The 20,669-nt window shown below is 40.4% G+C and overlaps 2 protein-coding genes across 2 annotated transcripts; one reads left to right on the forward strand and one right to left on the reverse strand.

Annotated features, from left to right (window-relative positions):
- The first annotated feature begins 316 nt into the window (after positions 1-316).
- hsf2bp (heat shock transcription factor 2 binding protein) lies at positions 317-16,882 on the forward strand. The gene is made up of 9 exons (XM_073462729.1): positions 317-367; positions 2,418-2,553; positions 6,020-6,123; positions 6,372-6,521; positions 7,222-7,366; positions 8,720-8,837; positions 10,139-10,242; positions 11,613-11,812; positions 16,698-16,882. The coding sequence occupies exons 1-9, from the start codon at positions 317-319 to the stop codon at positions 16,725-16,727; spliced, it is 1,038 nt and encodes a 345-aa protein (XP_073318830.1). The 3' UTR covers positions 16,728-16,882.
- A 1,916-nt stretch (positions 16,883-18,798) lies between these two features.
- Positions 18,799-20,639, reverse strand: cryaa (crystallin, alpha A). The gene is made up of 3 exons (XM_073462619.1): positions 20,442-20,639; positions 19,757-19,879; positions 18,799-19,008 (listed from the first exon to the last, which is right to left on the reverse strand). The coding sequence occupies exons 1-3, from the start codon at positions 20,637-20,639 to the stop codon at positions 18,799-18,801; spliced, it is 531 nt and encodes a 176-aa protein (XP_073318720.1).
- Positions 20,640-20,669: the final 30 nt, after the last annotated feature.

Genomic DNA, 20,669 nt, shown 5'->3' on the forward strand with positions numbered 1-20,669 from the left:
TCACAAAACCCGGTCTGGAGTGTGGCAGTGAGACTGAGAGCGCAGCAGGCACGGTACTCCTCTTTAGTCGGGTTTGACTAACCACCGGTCAAGAAGAGCATCCGCCGTTGCGCCCTCTTGAGGTCGGAGGTATTATAACAATATTTATTGTGTTGGGCAGAACAACTTCTGGCTCGATCAACATGTCGTACTTAATTCTACTATAATGCTAAGGTTGAGGAACACCTATGTAACGTTACCAATGTATTAATGCCGACACTCCTACAGGGAAAGTAGAAACAACAGCAGAAGTTGAAGACTTAACACCGACCACAAGATGTCAGCCTCATTAGGCGGGAAATCGCTGGCTCTGAGTTATGAAGCAAAGGTAAAGGCAAAGAAACCTCCTCACCACAGCTTTACAGACACAAGTTGAAGGTGGACCTTATCATTATTAGACAGCTATTAAGGTTTAATCCAAATTAAGCAGTATTTAATGAGTTAGTTTCCCATTCGTAGCTTCTGCTTTGGCAGTGAGGGGTAGAAATTACAGGTTAAACATTTTAAAGATATCACCAGGAAACTTCTTGACTCGAGAAGTTTCCTGGTGATATCTTTAAAATGTCAAGAATCTTGAGTTGATTACTATCATTTTTGTATTACAAGTTTTATGAAAATGTATTTAACATGCAAATGAGGCATTATCTCATTAATTGCACATAATGTTAGTTTCACAACAGAAATGTTGACATTAGATAAAGCCGTGTTCAAGATGTGTTTTATGTTGTTGATATATTAGAGTCAAAAGGTTTTTACCAAGGGCATTTTGGAGATCTCTTTTCATTAATCCATGAATGAGTTTATTTAATGTTTATAGGAGTATAATGTTATATACAGCAGGCTATGAAGCATATGAACAAACCCCATGGTAAAAAATAAACCCTCAGAATATAGATAGGGATAAACTGGGGACTTTGGTTTTCATTGTAATATGTACTAAAAAAAGAGAAGCCATGAACTTTTAAAACACAGTTTCAGATTTATGAAACCCTAATGCTGATTGTAAAATGCAAAATATCAGATATCCCAGATATCTTTCAAAAACCACTATACTCAGATTTATCAAATCTGGACTAGATTGTACCAAAAAGGCTAAAGATTCTTTGAAATCAAGTTTCAGGTTTGTGAAACCAAGACCACACACACACGGTTCAGATAGAAAATATGGATGAACTATATAGAAAAAATAAATCACAATTTTGACAGATTGTGATCTATTTCAATTTCACTGAGAAATATTAAAACTAGAGACCATACACAACACCAATCAACATGTTGACAATCTGACCCATGAGTACTCAGTATTCATTACTACATTGTTAATGGTATAAAATACCCAGCTGTAGAATCTTGTGACTGCATCTTGCACAGTTTTAATGCTTTTGCTTTGACAAAATCTGTTCACAGACAGACATATAAACACATGGCAAAGTACTCAAAAGTGTTTCTGTGTGTCTACATGACAACATTTTGCCATTATGACACACACAATCACCAACACACGACTGACAGGAGGGTGCAAACAATACAAGCCTCACTCTTGTCACTGCTGGTAATGAAGATGATGTGATTTTTGCTGGGCTCTATACCAGACATGGTTATTCCCTATGAATGGAGAATGTAATTTGTGGCCAAGCATCTCTGTAGTACCACAATGCTTCATTTATAATAGTGACACATTTAAGCTTTATGGAATAATTGCAGTTTCTGTGATTTGGATATTGCTTTTGGCCATATTGCGATTTTGATAATATTCTCTCTTTGAAATACATTTTCTATGTGGAGTTGTTTCTGAGAGACCAGGGGCCATATTCACAAACATTCTGGGAATACTCTCAGAGAGCTCCAAACAGCCTAATGATTCCTAGCAAGGAATAGTTTTAGGAGTGATTTTGGAAACTTCTTAGAACAATTCTGAGCAAGGAAAGGACAAAAACTCTCATCTTAGTGAGAACGTGTGGTTGACCCCATTGCTGAGTATGACATTGTTTTGAGAGCTACGATTGGTTGATCAAAAAAAGAAAAAGTGCACTCTAAGTGATGATGGACATAGAATGAACAGGGAAATCAATAGGCTCAACACTGTAAGCTAAGTTTCCCTTAACATTCCCCTTAACTAGAGCTAACTTCGGCATTATGTTTTGAGTTCTGCCTTGGCCTCAGTCCAGCTTATTAAAGTGAAGTCATAAAAGCCCACACAACATAATTGAATCACATTTTAATGACATTAATTAAAAAACAATTATATGATACGTCACCTTACATTTACCCTGTGTTATGTGACGTATAGTGACTTGGTGATTGCACATAGGTCATACTTTTTAAAAACACTTTTTTCAGGTCCATGTCTGCAATGAGTTGTATCTTTTTTCTTTCAGGAAGGTTTTGTCAGAGTGAGGAAAAGAGATTTGGAGAAGTTAACCACAGAAGTCATGCAGCTGAGGGAGTTTCTGCCCAGAGTCCTAAATGGAGACCTGATTAAAATGCTACACAAAGCTCAAGCAGCTCAGACAAGTATGCTTCCATTAAACTTAGGCTTGTGGCAGAAAATACTTTAAGGTTGATGCCATGTCAGCCAGACAAAAGCAGCTTTTGACCAGTTTGTAGAGGCTGTGAGGTAGAGTCACCCTGATATGAGAGTCAAGATTGGTGCTGCTGTCTACTGAGTTGATTTATTTCATGATCAGCGGAACTGGCTTTTTATTCTTATTTATCTTCTTATCATCAGTTCACCCTTTTCTCACCTGACTCCTGTGTTCAGTGACATGTGGTGAGGTTATCAGCTCCTTAGGCACTACCCAGTAGAAAAGACAGATGTGCTTGTAAAGAACTCATTTTGACCACACCAATGCCTTATACATACATTGTTGCACTGGCAACCTACAATAGTTCCATGACACAGTACCACAATCAGTGGCCATATTCACCAAGAATCTTGTCTCGCCACAGAAGTACTCCTAAATGGCAGTAACATATGCTATAACAATTCTAATTGCTATTGCTTGATAATAACTTAAAGACATGTTGACTAATTTGTGGTCCAACAAATGTCTGAGATTTTCCAAGTTAATTGGCACTGCAAACCACATTTATGCAGTTTTTCCCTTTTTTTGGTCAACGTAGTGGATAGAGTAACAATCCATCCCTCTTCTTCTGCTTATCCGAGGTTGGGTCATGGTGGCAGCAGTCTTGGCAGGGTATTCCAGACATCCTTCTCCCCAGCAACGCTTTTCAGTTCTTCCTTTGGGATCCCGAGCTGTTCCCAGGCCAGATAAGATAAATAATCCCTCCAGCAATTCTAGGTTGCCCGAGGGTCTTCTCCCAGTTGTTCATGCCTGAAACCAGCTCAGCTGGCTCCTTTTAATGCAAAGGAGCAACAATTCTACTCTGAGTTCCCTCTGGATGTCCGACCTCCTCACCCAATTTCTAAGGTTAAGCCCAGCCACCCTACAGAGGACGCTCTTCGTTGTAGCTGCATTCTCAATCTTTTGGTCACTACCCACAGCTCATGACCATAGGTGGGGGTTGGAATGTAGATTGAGTGGTAAATCAAAAGCCTTGCCTTTCAGCTCAGCTACCTCTTCATCATCCGATCCAGCGCAACGCCTGCAGTACTGCTGAGGCTGCACCAAATCATCTGTTCAGCTTACTTTCCATCTCCCGTCACTCGTGAACAAGACCCTGGGATACTTAAACTCCTTCGCTTCGCTCGCTCCATGAAAAGGCGTGTCAACTAAGAGTGCCCAACAATGTCCAGAGTCTTCAGCATCTCAGGATAACTCTCATCCACCCCAGGCATCCTTCTTAACCCTCAGTGCCCTCTGCCAGGGATATGGACGAGTGTTCCCCCCAGTCTTCAGACTCTGCTTCCTCTGCAGAGGATGTGATTTTCAGGTTCAGGAGTTCATTAAAATGTCCTTTCCATTGCCCAACATTATCCAGAGTATGGGTCAGCAGTTCTCCTCCCTGGCTTAACACAGCCTGGCTAAAGCCTCGCTTTTCCTCCTTTAGCTGCCAAATGGTTTTCCAGAACTTCTTTGAGGCGAACCAAAAGTCCGTCTCCACAGCCTCCCCAAACTCTTCCCACACCTGGGTTTTTTGCGTCAGCAACCACAGAGTCTGCAGCCCTTCTGGCCTCCATCTTCAGCTTGATGGCTTCCTGCACCACTGGTGTCCACCAGTGGGTTCTTAGGTTGCCACTACATCAGGCACAGAAGACCCTCTGGCCGCAGCTCCAAGCAGCTGCCTCTATAATAGAGGCTTTGAACATGGCCCACTGGGATTCTACGTCCCCAACCTTCACTGAGATGAGTGAAAAATATTCTGTTGCTGGATGTTGAAGATCCGTTCCCAGTTCACCCTCACTTCTCGTTTGCGTTTGCCATGTCTATCCGGCAGCCTCCCCCGCCATCTGATCCAACTCACCACCAGGTGGTGATCAGTTGACAGCTCTGTTCCTCTCTTTACCTGAGTGTCCAAAACATACGGTCGCAGATCTGATGACAACACCACAAAGTCGATCATCAACCTTTGGCCTAAGGTCGCCTGGTACCAAGTACACTTTATGCTCGAACATGGTGTTTGGCCATCAATGACTAGCACAGAAGTCCAAAAACAAAACACCACTCAGTTTTACATCAGGCAGGCCATTCCTCCCAATCACCCCCTCAGTCAGATAGCAGCCAATTTGAGCCATAGGATGTTTTGTTAACATGGTCCCTGGTCATCAAAGTTGTAAGTAAGTTGAATATATATTTATTTTATATTTATTTCCATTCTACTCAAAGAAAATGTAATGAATCAGTTTGGGAGGTCCCTGCTGATTTCAATCTATCCTGAATGCAAAGTGAACTGGTGACAACTAAAAGTGACAGTTCAGGACTTTTTATGTGGGGTTGTATGAGGCACTTATCCCTAGTCAGTGTATTACCAGCAGTAGATGACCATCAGGTGACCCCGTGTGTGGAGAAACAGCACGTAATGCCGGCAGGAAGCATTGTACTGCTGTAAACCGTACCAGCAGCAAAATGTATTTTAGCCACCTGAAATAAGTCCAACCTAAAAAATATGTATCCGTTTAAGTATATGTTATGTTTTGAACATTTTTGGCGCTTTACATTGCCGTCAAACAGCCTTTTGCTTTGGCACTACATTCCCTCAACTGTACAACATCTGTATTCCTACACACAAGGGGAATGTAGTACGGAGAGGGTGTTTTGATGACATAGCTGTTATGGTTTACAGCAGTAAAATGCCCTACTTCCTGCCAGCGCTATGTGCTGCTTCTCCACACGGGGTTATCTGATGGTCATCTACCGCAGGTAATACACTGACTAGGGATAAGTACCTCATACAACCCCACGTCAAAAGAACGGAAATATCCCTCTAATATGTACATTTGAAAGTGTACTGGTATTTTTGTGACCATAAAACACTACTTTAAAATGCACAAAAGATATGTTATGAAATGAGAACGGTTATCCAGGTGAAATCTGATAAGCGTAAAACTACAGTCTGTTTATGCTTTTCAGCATTGTGGATTCTGTTGATTGAAGTTGCAAATTTATCAAAAAAAGGTTACATTCTCTAATAGAAGAAAAAAAGAAAAGAAAAGAAATTATGTCTCATGAGCTTAGATCATTATCAATCCACAAATTATATTGTATAGGTATTTCCAAATATTGTTGTTGGTTGTCGCTGTTATTTTTATGAAAAGTGCGTTAGCATAAGCGTGTTGGCATATGTGTATGTAAAAATGTAGGAGATAGCCTTGGCAGGTGGCCTGGCTGCTTTTTTGGCTGGAGGACAATCACCAACTTCCAAACTAACCAAATCTGAACCTTAGATTTAACATGTTATAGAATGTATAGCGAGTTAAGTTACTGTAAATTTACAGAATATCGATATCACTTCACCTGGGTAACTATAAACCACACAAATCTACAGACATCTGTGTGTGTTTCTGTCTGTGTATGCGTAGTGAAGGAGCACCTTGTGCAGGAACAGGAGCGGTTGCAACAGCAATGTCTGCATCTTCAGTCCCGACTGGATGCAGTGCAGACTGAATGTCAGAAAGAGAGAGAGGTGAGTGAGGATAGGTAAGATAATGTCTGACTGGCGATACTGTACAAGGTTCTCACTGTATGTGTGACACTTGTAAAATGAATTCATATTCCTTAACTTAACAATGAGATGAATGAGCAAGCTTTAAAGGGATGTTTTGGTAAAAAAAATCAGTCTTCTACCGCCATAGAGCCATGCAGCTAGCTTTTCCTCCTTCAATGAACTCAATAATACCAATAGCATTGAAAGATTACCATTTATGTGTGTAGGAGAAGCTGTTGTTACGTGAGCAGCTATGGCAGAGCGGAGCACAGCTGCAGCAGCAGGCAGACTTCTGCTCTGGTTTGGGATCTTCAACCTGCAGTCTGCTATGGAGTAGCTCTGCCAGGGAGCACACAGTCTCACAGTGGCTGGCTGATGTGAGTCATCTCCACAAGTCTGTCTGTCTGTGTGTTTCTTAAACAATCCAAATGACACTTTATTGACACATGCTTTATTGTAAACCCTCAAAGTTTCATATTAAATATTGAAATAATTTGATATCCGTCACAACTGGTTATGCTGGGCAACAGGTGTTGGACAGAAAATCAGATGACGGGAGGAAGCAGAATATCTTAAGTGATTTAATGCAGAAAAGCTTACATGCAGGACAGTTGGCAGGTACACAGGTAAGTAGACAGGCAGGTGGATAGGTTCATAGAAAAAAGATTCAGATAACAGAAACTCAAATACTAGCAAACACAAAACCCAACAGCATGAATGGAATTGCATAATATGAGTGGGAATAGCCTGGTTAAATACCTGCAGGGCTGATTAGGGAGAGTGGAAACAGTTGAGAGAGTGGGCGGAGTAGTCCAGATAACTGCCATGCTGATGAGGGGAGTAAGTAACTGGGACAGCGAGGCGATCAATTGAGGAGGGTAAGTGTGGGGACATCTGCTGTCTGTAGATAAATGTATGTTTAAGGAGGTGGGAATGTGACTGGATGGAGGAACCAGGAGATGCACACTGACATGATCGTATTCGAGTTGTATTGTCTGATGTGTGCACATTATTAAATGTGTGTGTGTGTGTGTGTGTGTGTGTGTGTGTGTGTGTGTGTGTGTGTGCGTGGTGCAGGGGAAGCTGCAGTCTTTCCTGTCAGTAGCTGCTCAGACCCTGGAGAGCTTTGTCAGGTCTCTGGATGAGGAGGTGAAAACTCAAACTGAGGACCACACCTCCCAGGAGCACCAGTTTGTGCTGGCTTTGGCTGGAACTATCACTAGTGAGTTCACAGCTTCCGTATCGCAACACATTGGTGTATTCACACACACTTGAAGATTTATATTTTACACCACTTTTATGTTATGTTATCTATCAAGAGAGTATTGTGTATGTCAGTAGGTTTTACACAATCAAGCCTGACTTGGATCCACAGAGAGGCTGTTCACATTTGGTTCTACCATCCATCCTGAGTTATTTGATCACAAGTGGACAGCTTCAAGGCCATCAGGTCACACCTGGCATTAAATGCATCTCAAGTGACTTTGAGTGACCTCTTGTGATGGGATCTCACCTCCATGCTCCATATGCAAAAATACACCATCACTGGAAAAAAATGGATACGTTTTCCCACAAGGAAGGAATAACTTAATGTATAATGTTTGCCGAATTAACAAGTATGCTCAAATAGATAAGAATGTGTTGTAGACAGAGTTTCACAAAATGTATACAGTTTCTCCTAACGCAGTCTAAAAATTGAGTGTTTTTTCTTAAGGTAGTCTGGTGACTTTCTCCACAAACAACAAAGAAGCCTAGTAGTTACTAGTAGTTGCCTATGTTAGTTACTGTTTACTGTATTCATAAAATTCTGTATGAATATGTTATGTTTTGTAATAAATTAAGTGTAAATGGTGAAATCAGTTGAAATATTGTGTTCAGACAGCTGCTGGGGGATAAGATGCAGGACAAGACACAGAAGCAGATAGGGTGCACTTTAAACATGAAAAACAGACAGGCTTTTACAGTGATACCACAACAAGCTGCACTTTTAACAATGAAAAACAATTTCATGTGTTGTATTTAATGCTGAATTTACAAGAAGGCACCAATAATTTAGAATGTGTTGTAGCTGTTTCTCCTCACTCAGCAACTCTTAAAATCATGTGGTTTGTTTAGGGAGTCTTGGATATTGCTGTTTCTAGTTCAATGGTTAGATGAAACAGACTTTCACAAGCGTCTGCTGCTAACATTGACAGATTAAGAAAGTCCAAAAGGGTAATATGCATTACAGTGAACTAGCCGGAAATCAGATAGTGTGTAATCTATTCTGTCTGTTGTTTTGGCTTCGTCTTCTTCCTGTTTCTCAGAGGACATCAGTTGAGTCTGAGTGATCGGATCTCAAATGCGTCCTCAGTGCGTCTTGGGGGCATTCCCAACTGTACTTAGAGCTGTCACTCAGGGCAGATGTTGACACCAGCTCTGAACAGTCTCATTGTGACCATTTCAAACATATTAAATGTGTCAACAATTTAAAGTCATTGATGTCAGCTGTATAATTCCTCCTGAATGAACAATGGCTCACAGCGTCTCAGACCATCTGTCATCACCTACTTTGTCTTTATTTTTCATCAATCAGACATAGCAGCAGTAACTTGTGGGCGGGACTTCCTATCCTGCTCGTCTCATGTTCTACTGGACACTCTGATGAAGCTTCTGGAGTTGATGAGGCCTGGTGTCTTTCCCAAACTGAAAGTGTATGTGGAGCTGTGGTAGAATGCATAACACAAACTATTTGTATTTTCATTGTTAGTCTGAACATGTCCTGACATAGAAAACATTTAGATTTAACCAAATATGGAACATCAGGTCGCATCTGATCTTATCATCTGATCCATAAATCATTATAAAATGACAAGACTAGATCCTCTGCACACAACATTTTTTATTTACATTACTAAAATCATATTTTTATGGTATTATTTGACATTGACATTGTTGCTTAGCCAGGGTTTGTTTGTAACCTAGACCTGAAATGTGTTTTCCCCAAGTGAACATATGAATCAAGATTCTGCATTGCCCATTTCTCATTTCTTTTCACTTTCTAATGTAGCCTTAATACGAACGTTTGTGACCAGGCTGACTTTTTTCTGGCTTAAAATCAGACTGCATGCGTCACTCAGACATAATTGCTCTGATTGGATGTAGGTCATGTTTAGAGAGAAAGATAAATAGATATTTTACTGATTGCGAGGCAAATTTAGAATTTAGTTTCGTTGCTCTGGTATGGGAGGCTATGGCTCCGGGGTAGAGCCAGCGTCTTGTTATCGGAAGGTCGCTGATTCGATTCCCCTGGTCTGCATGTCTAAGTGTCCTTGGGCAAGATACTGAACCCCAAGCTTCTGATGTGCTGGTCGGCACCTTGCATGGCAGCCACCACCATCGGTGTATGAATGTATGTATGAATCACTGTAAGTCGTTTTGGATGAAAGCGTCTGCTAAATGTAAATATAAATGGTTGTAGATCCATCTGAATCTGTCTAGAGGCCCTTTTGCAAATCAAAGAGGGACGAGGGACTTTGTCAATTTGCAAAATGCTCTGGCGATTCCAAGCTACATGCAAGTGTCTACAGACATGAAAAGATCTGAACCTATACTTTAAAGCAACATTATGTAGAAATTGGTGGCTTTGACAGAGACACCACCATGTTACAAGACACTGTACCATAAAAATGATTTTAAAGCTGTTATTTTAAGGTGAAAAAAAGTTGCAAAATGCTTTAATGACCTGATGTCTAAAATAAGAACCTCATAACTGTAATTGCAACAGTGTTCGACACAAAAGCTCATTTAACCAGAGTTAAGGAACAGGACCAGCCAACATTTATGTGTACATCTGCTGTTAACTGATTATTCAAATCTCAAAATGAATGAACTTATACAGGTAGATTCAGTCATGCATGCTAGTATTTAGATGTAGGCAGTAGGTGTCAGTGTTGTGCCTCTGTAGGACACGTTAGTGTTTAAGTAAAACTGACTATGCTCATGTTTGCTGCAGGTTGATGCTGATGGCTCTGTATAATGTCAGCATCAATGTTAAAGGGCTGAAGTACATCAGTGAAAATCCAGGACTCGTGCCTCTCATCTGGACTCTGCTGGATGGTAAGGACACCATTAGGAGACAGGAGATGCATTTAGAACAACTCGACTCTGTCACGAATTCAAGACACACACACACACACATACACACACATGAATGTTACATTAGTTATCTATAGTAAAACAGGTCTGTGTAAAACACTGAAAAGTTGTTATATACAGTTGCGGTCAAATGTTTCTGTATAATTTATGTAACATCCAATATGCTTACATTTTATAACTTATTGTGGCCTTACTAATGCTGATACTGATATATGCACGTACCAAGGGTGGGGCTGGAACAGCCACTGGTGGTGGAGCTACTTCCTTCACAGGGACGTGGGTAATGTCAAGCTGCATCAGGCCAAAATCCTCCAGGGAAGGGATCATGCTGCAAACCTGATTCCAAAGCACCTGGGACACTGAGTAAAACACTAATTAAAACAGATTGTAACTAAAGACAATCTTGCAATGGGCTCACACTAGCCGCGGTACCTGTCAACACATTCATGTTCCAACCAATGAGTACTCAGTAGTCATTAGTACATTATGACATATGACATATAACTAGTATCCATGGGTCGGACCATGCCCATCTTCGAATTCAGGTTGTGATGCTGTCGTGCTGACAGAAATCTGTCAAACCTGGCATATTACTCAAAACGTCTCTGTTAGTTCCCACGACAATAGGTGTCTCCAGGACCACACACACACACACACACACACACACACACACACACACACACACACACACACACACACACACACAAGGTAAAAACAATACCAAAACAACAATACCAAGCTTTCCTGGCTGGTAATCAATTTAAAATAATTTGTGTTTACTGACAACTGTTTTACAAAGTGTTCCTGAGCGTATGTAGTCCTTTATACAATCGTGTGCTTCACAAAGTGGTGAACCTCGCCCCATCCTTGCTTGCAAACGACTTTCGAGGATGTCCCTTTCATACCAAATCATGATACTATCACCTGTCACCACAATGAACCTGCTTACCTGTGGAATGTTCCAAACAGTTGTTTTTGAGTTCCAGTCTTTTGTTGCACCTGTCCCAATTTGTTTAATATGTGTTACATGCATCGCATTCAAAATAACAATATATAGAGAAAAATAAATAAAGTGATGTGGTAAAACATTCAATCGAATGTCTTTGCACTGATTTTAATTGAGCATATGTAAAAAGGAATTAGCACATTTTCACATTGTCTTTTCATTATGTTGTACAAAGTGTCTCAACTCCTTTGGACTCGGAGGTGTACATAAAGATTCACTGAATTTAACATAATTCAAATTGTTATTATGGATGGAAACTATACAAACTATGTCCCTGTAGATCAGTGTCTAGGTATCAGCTTCACACTCTCTGTTTGTCTGACAGATGGACACTGGGAGGTGTGTCTTCACTCTTTGCGTCTCCTGCAGTCAGTGTTGTTGGAGGAGGATGCGCTGCTCCTGCTGGGTTCTTCTCTGCTGGATCAAGACCTCCAGGCTCGTGTCAGCCGACTCACCTCAACAGCGCAGCCCAGCTTGAGACTAGCTGCCCAGCAGACCCTGGAGGACCTGCAGGCCTTCAAACAGGTACCACGGTTACAATATACCGATCAGGCATAACATTATGACCACCTGCCTAATATTGTGAACCCCTTGTGCAGCCAAAACAGCTCTGACCTGTCAACACATGGACTTAAGACCTCTGAGGGCGTTTTATAGTGGATCCTCTGGGTCCTGTATGTTGGGGGGTGGGGCCTCCATGGATCAGTAAAACCAATCAGTGGTACTGATGACACACGGCTCTACCTCCAGTGGCTCAGGAGGTAGAGAGGGTTGTCGACTAATCAGAAGGTCGATGCTTCGATCCCCAGCTACTCCAGTCTGGATGTTGAAGTGTCCTTGGTCAAGGAGTGTGTTAGCGTGTGAATGTGCAAGCATAGAAATATTGTGGGGCGCTTTAGACAGAAAGTGTTGTGTTGCTCATGATGACTTGCATGACGACTTGCTTGAAAAGTTTAATTATCCACCTCAATGCACAAACACTGGTTTGCCCAATCTTTCTAGTTCTCTCTCCCTGTGTGTGTCCGCTCTGTTGACTCTTCCTCAGCAGTATGTTTTATGCAGTCACCCAAAAATCAGACCAAGTGTTGTCACAGTGGGTGAGCCGTGTGATGAGGACACCATTAGTTAGAACTGATGCTCTAGGGTGGTGTATAGAAGATTAATCCAGCCTAAAAATGTAGCGCCAAAGCAAAGGACTCCAGGGTGGAGAACAGAAACTGCCACTCCACCCTGTCAAACACTTTCTCAGCATCTAAGGAGAGAGCTGCTGTTGGGGAGTCCCTGCTGCCTGAGGCCCACATTAAATTAATTATTATTAATGACTGCAGGGTTGCAAGGACTTTAGCTAGAATTTTACTCTCTCAACCAATCAGGCTGCTGGGCCTGTAGCTTTTGCAGTCAAGGGGGTCAATGTCCTTTTTTCTATATTAAGGAAATTACAGCATCACACAAAACAGGAGGTAAGTGGCCCCTGTCCATGGCCTCATAATACATATCCAGAAGTTACAGGGAGAGCTCTTCTACATAGGTCTTATAAAACTCGGCTGTAAAGCTGTTGGGGCCAGGAGCCTTACCAGATGGGAGATTTTTGATAGCTCCAGCTATTACTTCTTTAGTGATTGGCTGATCAAGTAGAGCCACCTAGTCCTCCCTCAGGGTGGGAAGACCGCGCTGATCCAGAAACGCCTCAATCTCCCCCTCCTTTACATGGGATTCAGATGAATAGAGGTACATATAAGTCATTGAATTTATCTCATTAGGGTCAGTTAGCATCATGTGTCCTTGTACTCTCAGAGCTGGGATTGAATTTAGACTCCATGCGTCCAGCCATGTCCCCCTCTTCAAATATTTTTTGTTGAGCTTTGAACAGTGCAAATTCAGCTTTGTGGGTTAGAATGATATTTAATTCATATTTGAGGCTGGTTAAGGTGATCAAATTGGTAGATAATGTAACTTTTTTGAAAGCACTCTCTGCTATGAAACTTTTTTTCTCCAGGTCGAGCTGCTTTGTATTGCTAGTCTCTTTTTTTTTTTTTTAAATATAGTGTGTTGTATGATATGTCCTCTGGTGAATGCCTTTAAGGCTTCCCAAATTATGCCAGCAGAGGGGGCAAGTTGGTTTCCTTATACAGGTTAATTTGAGCTCTTTAAGACTCCCTGAAGTCGAAATCCAGTACGAGGCTGGAATTGAGACCACCTGGGGGAGTAAGCTGTTTTTTATAGGGGAGAATGCTGAGAAATACAGGGGCATGGTCAGAAATCAGTATGTTACCAATAGTGGAGGATACTGCAGCGGAAGTGACAGACTTTGAGATAAGAAACAAATCTTGTCTTGACAGTGTACCATAAGGAGATGAGTAAACGGTGTAATCTCTAGTCATTAGACATTGACAAATCCTAAGTCCTTACAAAGGTCCTGTAAGGCCCTGGCTGATCTGTTTGGTATGTTGGAGGGAGGCAGAGATTCTCTGCGAGTGATACAAAAACTCACCTTGTATTTTTTAAAACGGACATTCGGGGCACATGTCGGATTTTAAGAACTCGCTGGGAAGCATGAACTGGACAAGACTCATGCTGAGCGTGACTTCTGCCTCACAGTTACTAATCACATTAGCCATTTTCACCTGAAGCTAACGTCTGCAGCCATAGATAATAACTGTTACAGCAAGCCCAGCTAATCAGCCAAGTTCTGAGGAGGCGCTGTTAACTTTGCCGTCCAGCTCTGAGAGAGGTGTGAGCAGCAGAATCAATAGATGCCTTATCTTAAAGCTTGGAAGGACTTTCTGAACAAAAGGGGAATTTAAATGAGAAAGTAGCCATGTGCAGTAATATAGATCATTGACGATGTCATACATTGAGATGCATCGTGATGCATTGAGAATCGTTTTGAGTTGTTGACAGCTGAATCACAATCGAATCAGTCCAGTGAAGATTCACACCTCTAGTAATTTCCAGTCAGCCATTTTCTCTCTCCTCCTTACTGTACCTGTACTGTAAAATTGTTTATATATATATATATATATATATATATATATATATATATATATATATATATATATATATATATATATATATTCACTTTAGGTGTGTATTTCTATCACAGGTTTGGCCTTAAATTTAATTTAAAGTGATATTAGAAAGGTCTTAAAAAGTCTTAGATTTAACTTGATTATATCTGTAGACACCCTGTGAGAGGCAGGTGGGTTCTGGTCTAAATTATGATCTAAAAGTAGGTGGAAGTCACCCCCCATAATTACCCTATTACCATAAAAGATCCCTAAATCTTTTAGTTTAGACTCAGGTTTCCCAAAGAAGGTGGGTTCTTCAGTATTTGGGGCATATAAATTGGCTGGTATAATAGTTTGACCTTGCATTTTAGCTAGTAAAAGGAGAACACTTCATTAAGGCATTTAAATTGCAATTGTTTATTAATTAAAGTTACAACACACTTGCTTCTATTACTACCACACTAGGCAAACGCTTGTCCCACCTAACCCTGGCACAGCTTTTAGTTTCCTCTGGCATTAGGTGTGTCTCTTGCTTGAACACTACATCACATTTCTGGGATTTAATAAATTACATAACCTTTTTTTTTTTTTATTGGATGATGCCTTATGTTTCTTGTCATAAAATTCAATCCACTTTTATTGTCTGTTTGCATTGTGTGATCTATTGTCAAATATCTCAAACTAACAATACAAATTGAAGTCAAGCAGAAAAAATAGTATGTGTACTAAGTTGCAGATAAACAAAAACATAAATTAAAGCATTAAGAAAATGGTGCATAAAAAAAGCAAAACAAAGTCTGGGTAATCAAAACAGAACTCACCCATAGGCACTTGGAGTGCACCACATCCACAACATAAAAACCACTTGAGTCCATGGTTCCCAACAGTGACAGCCTTCAAAAAGACAGCTGTCTAGCATTAAGCATTATTATCATAATTTGAGTGAAATTAAGATAAATTTAAAAGAGAAGAAGCAAAATGGCCCCTAACCAACCAATTGTGATGTAGGCTATATTATGCACACGCAGCCTAACACCTTCACTGTATAGACTGACCCATAATTGGCTCAGACTCAAGTATATGATAACCAACAGTAACGCTGCACCATCCACATAGAATAATTACTCTTTTGCTGAAGTTAGTGTAAGTGAAAGTTCAGCTTAGTTATGAGTAAGACCTCACTCACTGCCAGCGAGGCATTGTCCATGTCCAGTTAGCTTGACTCGTTAAATGGCTAGCGTTGGTGCGGTGAGCTAGCCCCAACTTTGCTGTGTTCGAGCTGTTTCTCATGGGAATTGCAGGTGTTTTGAGTTGGTGAGGCATCTTTGTCAGTTTACTTAGAAAATTATGATTCGAGAGAGGATGACAGTGCATTGACAGCTGGAGCCCTCTTTCAAGCTGCCATACACACTGCCCGCCTCACATGGAGTCTAATGCTTCAAACATGATTTTATACATCATTTTAAACTTAGTGTGATTCTTGTAAATCCTGTACCTATACACTCAGCTTCTTAATTTGACAGTAGGTGCTTTTTATTTACATTTTAATGTAACACGGTACAAAAAGCAGAGGTGTAAACTAGAATGACATTCAGTAGAGTGTATGCCTTTGCCAAGGCCTGACAGTCCCCTTTAATTCAATCAAGCTTAATTTAATATTAAACTCGATAGCCAGTGTCACTGTAAATATTAAACCACCCATAACTGCCAGCCATTATTTGAGCTCAACAGGTTTAGTACTAAAGTAGGATCAAAATTGTACTCACTCATAGATTCTAGCCACCTAAATACAACAGAGATTTTTCATCACAATCCATCCTGGGAAATTGAATTGAAAACTCGGTAAAAATTAATTTCCAGGTCCTTGAAAGGTCAGGTATCTATGAATATGTAAATATTGTTCATTTCAAGTTTACCTACAAGATGTCTCCCAATTCACTGAAAAGTCCATTCTTAGTGTCTCTGACCTGAAGGCTTCCAGTGTCCACATCACACTTATGTAAGATACTAGTTGTAACATCAGAATTCCTGCTGGTACGTCCAGGTGTTTAACTAAGACTTAATGTGAGCAGAAAGAACCCTCCCTCCCGTAATTATGAACACACACTGGGCACAGACATTATTCTGCACTGTGAGGCTCAAACATTGAAGAGTAAAGAGTGAAAAGCTAATAAGATAAACACATTTTTGAACAGAGGGAAATGAGGCTTTTTAGTCAGGACTGCAACGTGTAATACTTGTGGCCAGTCCTGAGGGCGTATTACTTTTGCTTTTTAATTTGGAAAAAACCGACAACAAATATTCATTTTGAATATTGTAAGCTGGAAATTGTGGTGGTCTAACTAAAAGTAATTTTGGACATTGTGAGTGTGTTTAAATGAACAATGTTTGTGTGTTTGCAGGGTCAGAGATGTAAAATGAGCAGCATCTGATGTGGATACAGGATCTTCAGTCCAGTTCTCCTCCTGTGTTAACTTTCTTCATATCACGCTTGATCTCTCTCTTTTTTGTTATTCGTTAAACCTACATATCATTATTGAGTTACACTGTTCATGTTTGAGCCCTCAGATTTGTTCACATGATTGTGTCTTGGATAGTTTGTTAACTGCTTAATGTTAATATGATTATACGGGTTTGTACAAGACACATTAAAGATGATGTTTGTTAACTTTTTTAGAGCACTGTCTTTCTGTTTGACTTTAGTCAGTATCAGAATTAAATTGCCAAGTAGGTTTTCAACATTGAAGGAATTTGTCAGAGTATCTTGGTGCATACAAACTTCAATTAACTGACATGCAGAAGTTAGACAGAAACTAGTTAGAAATTAAAATGTCATGACCAGCAGAAATTAAGCAGAAACCCATTGGAAGTTTCCTAGAAATATGTTAAAGAAATGAACAACAGTTTATAAGCTGCTTGTTGGAAAAATGCTGAATATTATTATTAAATAATGTTGGGGTAATTTTCAAAAATATTTTGAGGCAGTTATTGTGGTAATTTGAGGGTAATTTCAAAGAAATTTCAAATATGTTACCACCTACTTACCATGAAATTTCCAGACCTATATGATAAAGTTTTACCCCTCAAGGATACACACATTCTGTAACACTGATTGTAAATGCAGCTTTTGATTCTGTACACGGAAACTCCACAAGGCCCTTCTTAACAGATGAGAAGGAACCATGGCTTTCCTGCACCTAAGGGATAAGGCTGTCTGGGGCAGAGAATGAGAATTTTATCAGTACTGAGCTTTAGAAAATGATCAGCCATTTTAATGGCATTTAAGCAGTCATGTAATAGAGATAATTTGGTTGCCTGCAGCTCTTCATCTCATAGCTCACTGTGGCTCCTCTACATGTTCCAATATTACTTTTCATGAATTAAAAATAATTTGCTGACAAACAAAATATGGCAAAAATCACCAAAAGTCACCAAATGACCCAACATCTTGTTTCATGCTAATTGTTGCTGAAGAACGATTGTAATGTCATTAACAAATAAACTGTATTTCTGTGTGTGCTTCACAATAGAAGCCACTGCATGTTGTGTTATTTGAAAACTTCTAACGTGAAGCAGCAGCGATAGAAAATGTTTGGGTTAATCCAGCTCTGATTCTGAGAGTGAACCACTGAGATTGATATCATTAAGACCAAATTATAAACAATAGCATAGTATTACATGCTGCATCATTTTCCTTTAGTCTCTCATACATAGTTATGAATATGAATAAATAATCTGGAAGGATTATAACTTTGGAATTCTTTATGTCTGGCCTAAGTGAAAGCATGTTCACTTACGTAGCTAATAGTACCTGGGACCCAGAAGAAGATTAGTTGTACTAATGTCATTGTTAGCATTTAGCACAACATTGATTGGACAGAAACCTGATGTGAAAAATAAATCCTCACAGGAGTTGCTTTTGGTTAATTGTACAGCTTTATTGGTTGTTTCTCTAGTTATGGACTTCTCATTAATGAGCATTGAACAAGGCCTAGATTACAGAACAGAATATATTTAAGACAAGAGAGGAGAGGGTTCAAAGAGTCAGCACAAGAATGGAAGTAGCCAGGGCCTCAGAGAACTTCACTGATGGGAAATCTGGGACAAGCCATGTGTGACATTTACCACCAAGCTTAACCCCAACAATCTGTACTGTCAGAGGGCTCGCTCTGACACAGATCAACAACAATCAGCAGAATGAAGCATCAGGTCATGTTAATGTCTCGTCCTTAGATGAATTTTCTCCTTAAAAAGTCCAGCCGCCCCTCACTTAACCATCCTCACTGGGAGAGTTTCGGTTAATCTCAAACAATGATACTAATGTGGTAAGAATGTGCTAAGAAGAATCTACAGAGGAGAAAGTGAAGTGAGGAGGACACAGATATCCTCTAAGGGAAAGGGAGAAGAAGAAGCCAAGGGGTGGAGGATAGAGATTCTGTGGTCATCCATCCCAGTCGATGCAGGTTGTAGGAGGGCCAAGCACCTTCCAGCATCGCTCAGCCTCTAAGAGGACGCAGCAGCGTTGGGCTTGTCGTCACGGGTGACAGGGATGTTGCGCTCGCTGCGGCCGGATTCACTCCCCCCCATGATCTTTGGCCCGGTCAGAGTCAGCAGACCATCAGTTGACAGGGTGCAGGTGATTGCTGTTTGGTCAACGCTTGTGGGGAGGCGATAGCGGCGGTGAAACTCACGAGAAATGTATCCGTGGTCATCCTGAAAAGCAACAGGTTTAACAATGGCTAAAGAAAAAGTTCATAAGAATGAAACTGTCTTTATATAAATCACTATAAAATCCTACAGATTTTGTTTTAGTGTGACCAGCAGTGCTCAAAATGTCCTCACAACTCACTGCTGGCGTTTTGAATGTCAAAAAATTGCACAGGTGAACTTCAAAATGAAATAACTATAATGAGCCGGGATAAAAGCTCGGTATTTGTAGGTACTACAAGAAACCATCGCAACAGAACTAAACTATTGAGCAGCTCCCACAGCATAGTTCAAATGTTTTGTAGCTGAACAAAACATGTACGAAACTCATGGAAGTGCTTCATGATGTTGAAGAAACTGGGTAATTTTACAGGAGGTTAAATTCATCCTCAGGCTGACCTGTTAGATGCAGTTCATTGTACTAAGTACAATGGGGGTACAACCATTGGCTTCAAAACTTTGAATTATTCTATACTTTCCACTGGAAATTTACTAACCCCACAGTTTGGTGGAAGGGCAGTAGATGTCATGATGATATGTCAGTATGTCAGACATGTCGGAGTGTAACTGCTTAAAGGTAATGAAGGGGCATGATTTGACGTTCAACAGAATTATTGTAAGTGGGGGCTCTATACTTTTTTGACATTGGTCTTTTGAGGGAAATTCATCCAAAATAATAGATTTCTATCATACATACATTGACTCCATGCCATTTTAAAAGAGATGTGTATAAGAAATATAATAGGATCACTACCTGTCTTTCTCCATGCTTGCCCTGGATCTCCACGTAGTCCTCAGTGATCTTCACACAGAGGTCGTCAGGAGAGAAGTGCTTGACGTCCAGGTAGACTGTGAATTTATCCCTGTCGGACCTCACCTGAAGGACATAGACAAACATAGAGAGGATCGTTTGTACCATAGCCTTTTCAAAAAAATATTAGAGATTCAACCTCATAAAATGTTTATTCTTGAACTTTTGGAAAAGTTATTTCTTAATTTAAAGTTGTGTTTAGCACAGTAGAAGTTATGTTTAGATGTAGAGCCATGAACTCAAAATTCTCTGAAACAAACCCAATTCAAGATATCAAATATAAATACAAAGAGGTGTAATAACTAAGCACAGATCAGGACTGTGGATAACCAAAGTGGGAGAAGAGTATCATAACTATTGATAGTTATGCTGAAATCCTGTTTAAAAAGTTATGATGCAACACAAGTGCAATTTATACATAAAAGTACATTTACTGCTGAATAATATTTTAACTGATGTTGAAATGAGCATTGGAGTTATCCGAACATCACTAAAAACTTAGTTTTGAACACATTTCTTCACTATATCTGTTCTCCTATTTACATATAAGTTAAGCCAATCTACATATTTCTCCAAAGGCTCTTAACGTGCTTTCTGACATGCAGTAGCCCGAGTCTGGTCTTGTTACCTCAGAAATGCCGGAGTTGGAGGAATCCAAAAAGCTGCGGAACAGCGACTGTCTGTAATAAGGGCTGATGGTGGAGGCAGTGTAGGGGAAGAGGTCGTAGTCAAACATGCCCTCTCCAAAAAACTGGTCGAAGAGTCGGGCAGGGTAGGCAGAGCCCATGGCGCGTCTGAACCAGGGGTGCTGGATGGCAATATCCATAGTGACTGAAGACAGTTTGGTCGAGCTCAG

The sequence above is a fragment of the Pagrus major genome, chromosome 24 (genome assembly GCF_040436345.1).
Source record: "Pagrus major chromosome 24, Pma_NU_1.0".
Taxonomy (NCBI): Eukaryota; Metazoa; Chordata; class Actinopteri; order Spariformes; family Sparidae; genus Pagrus; species Pagrus major.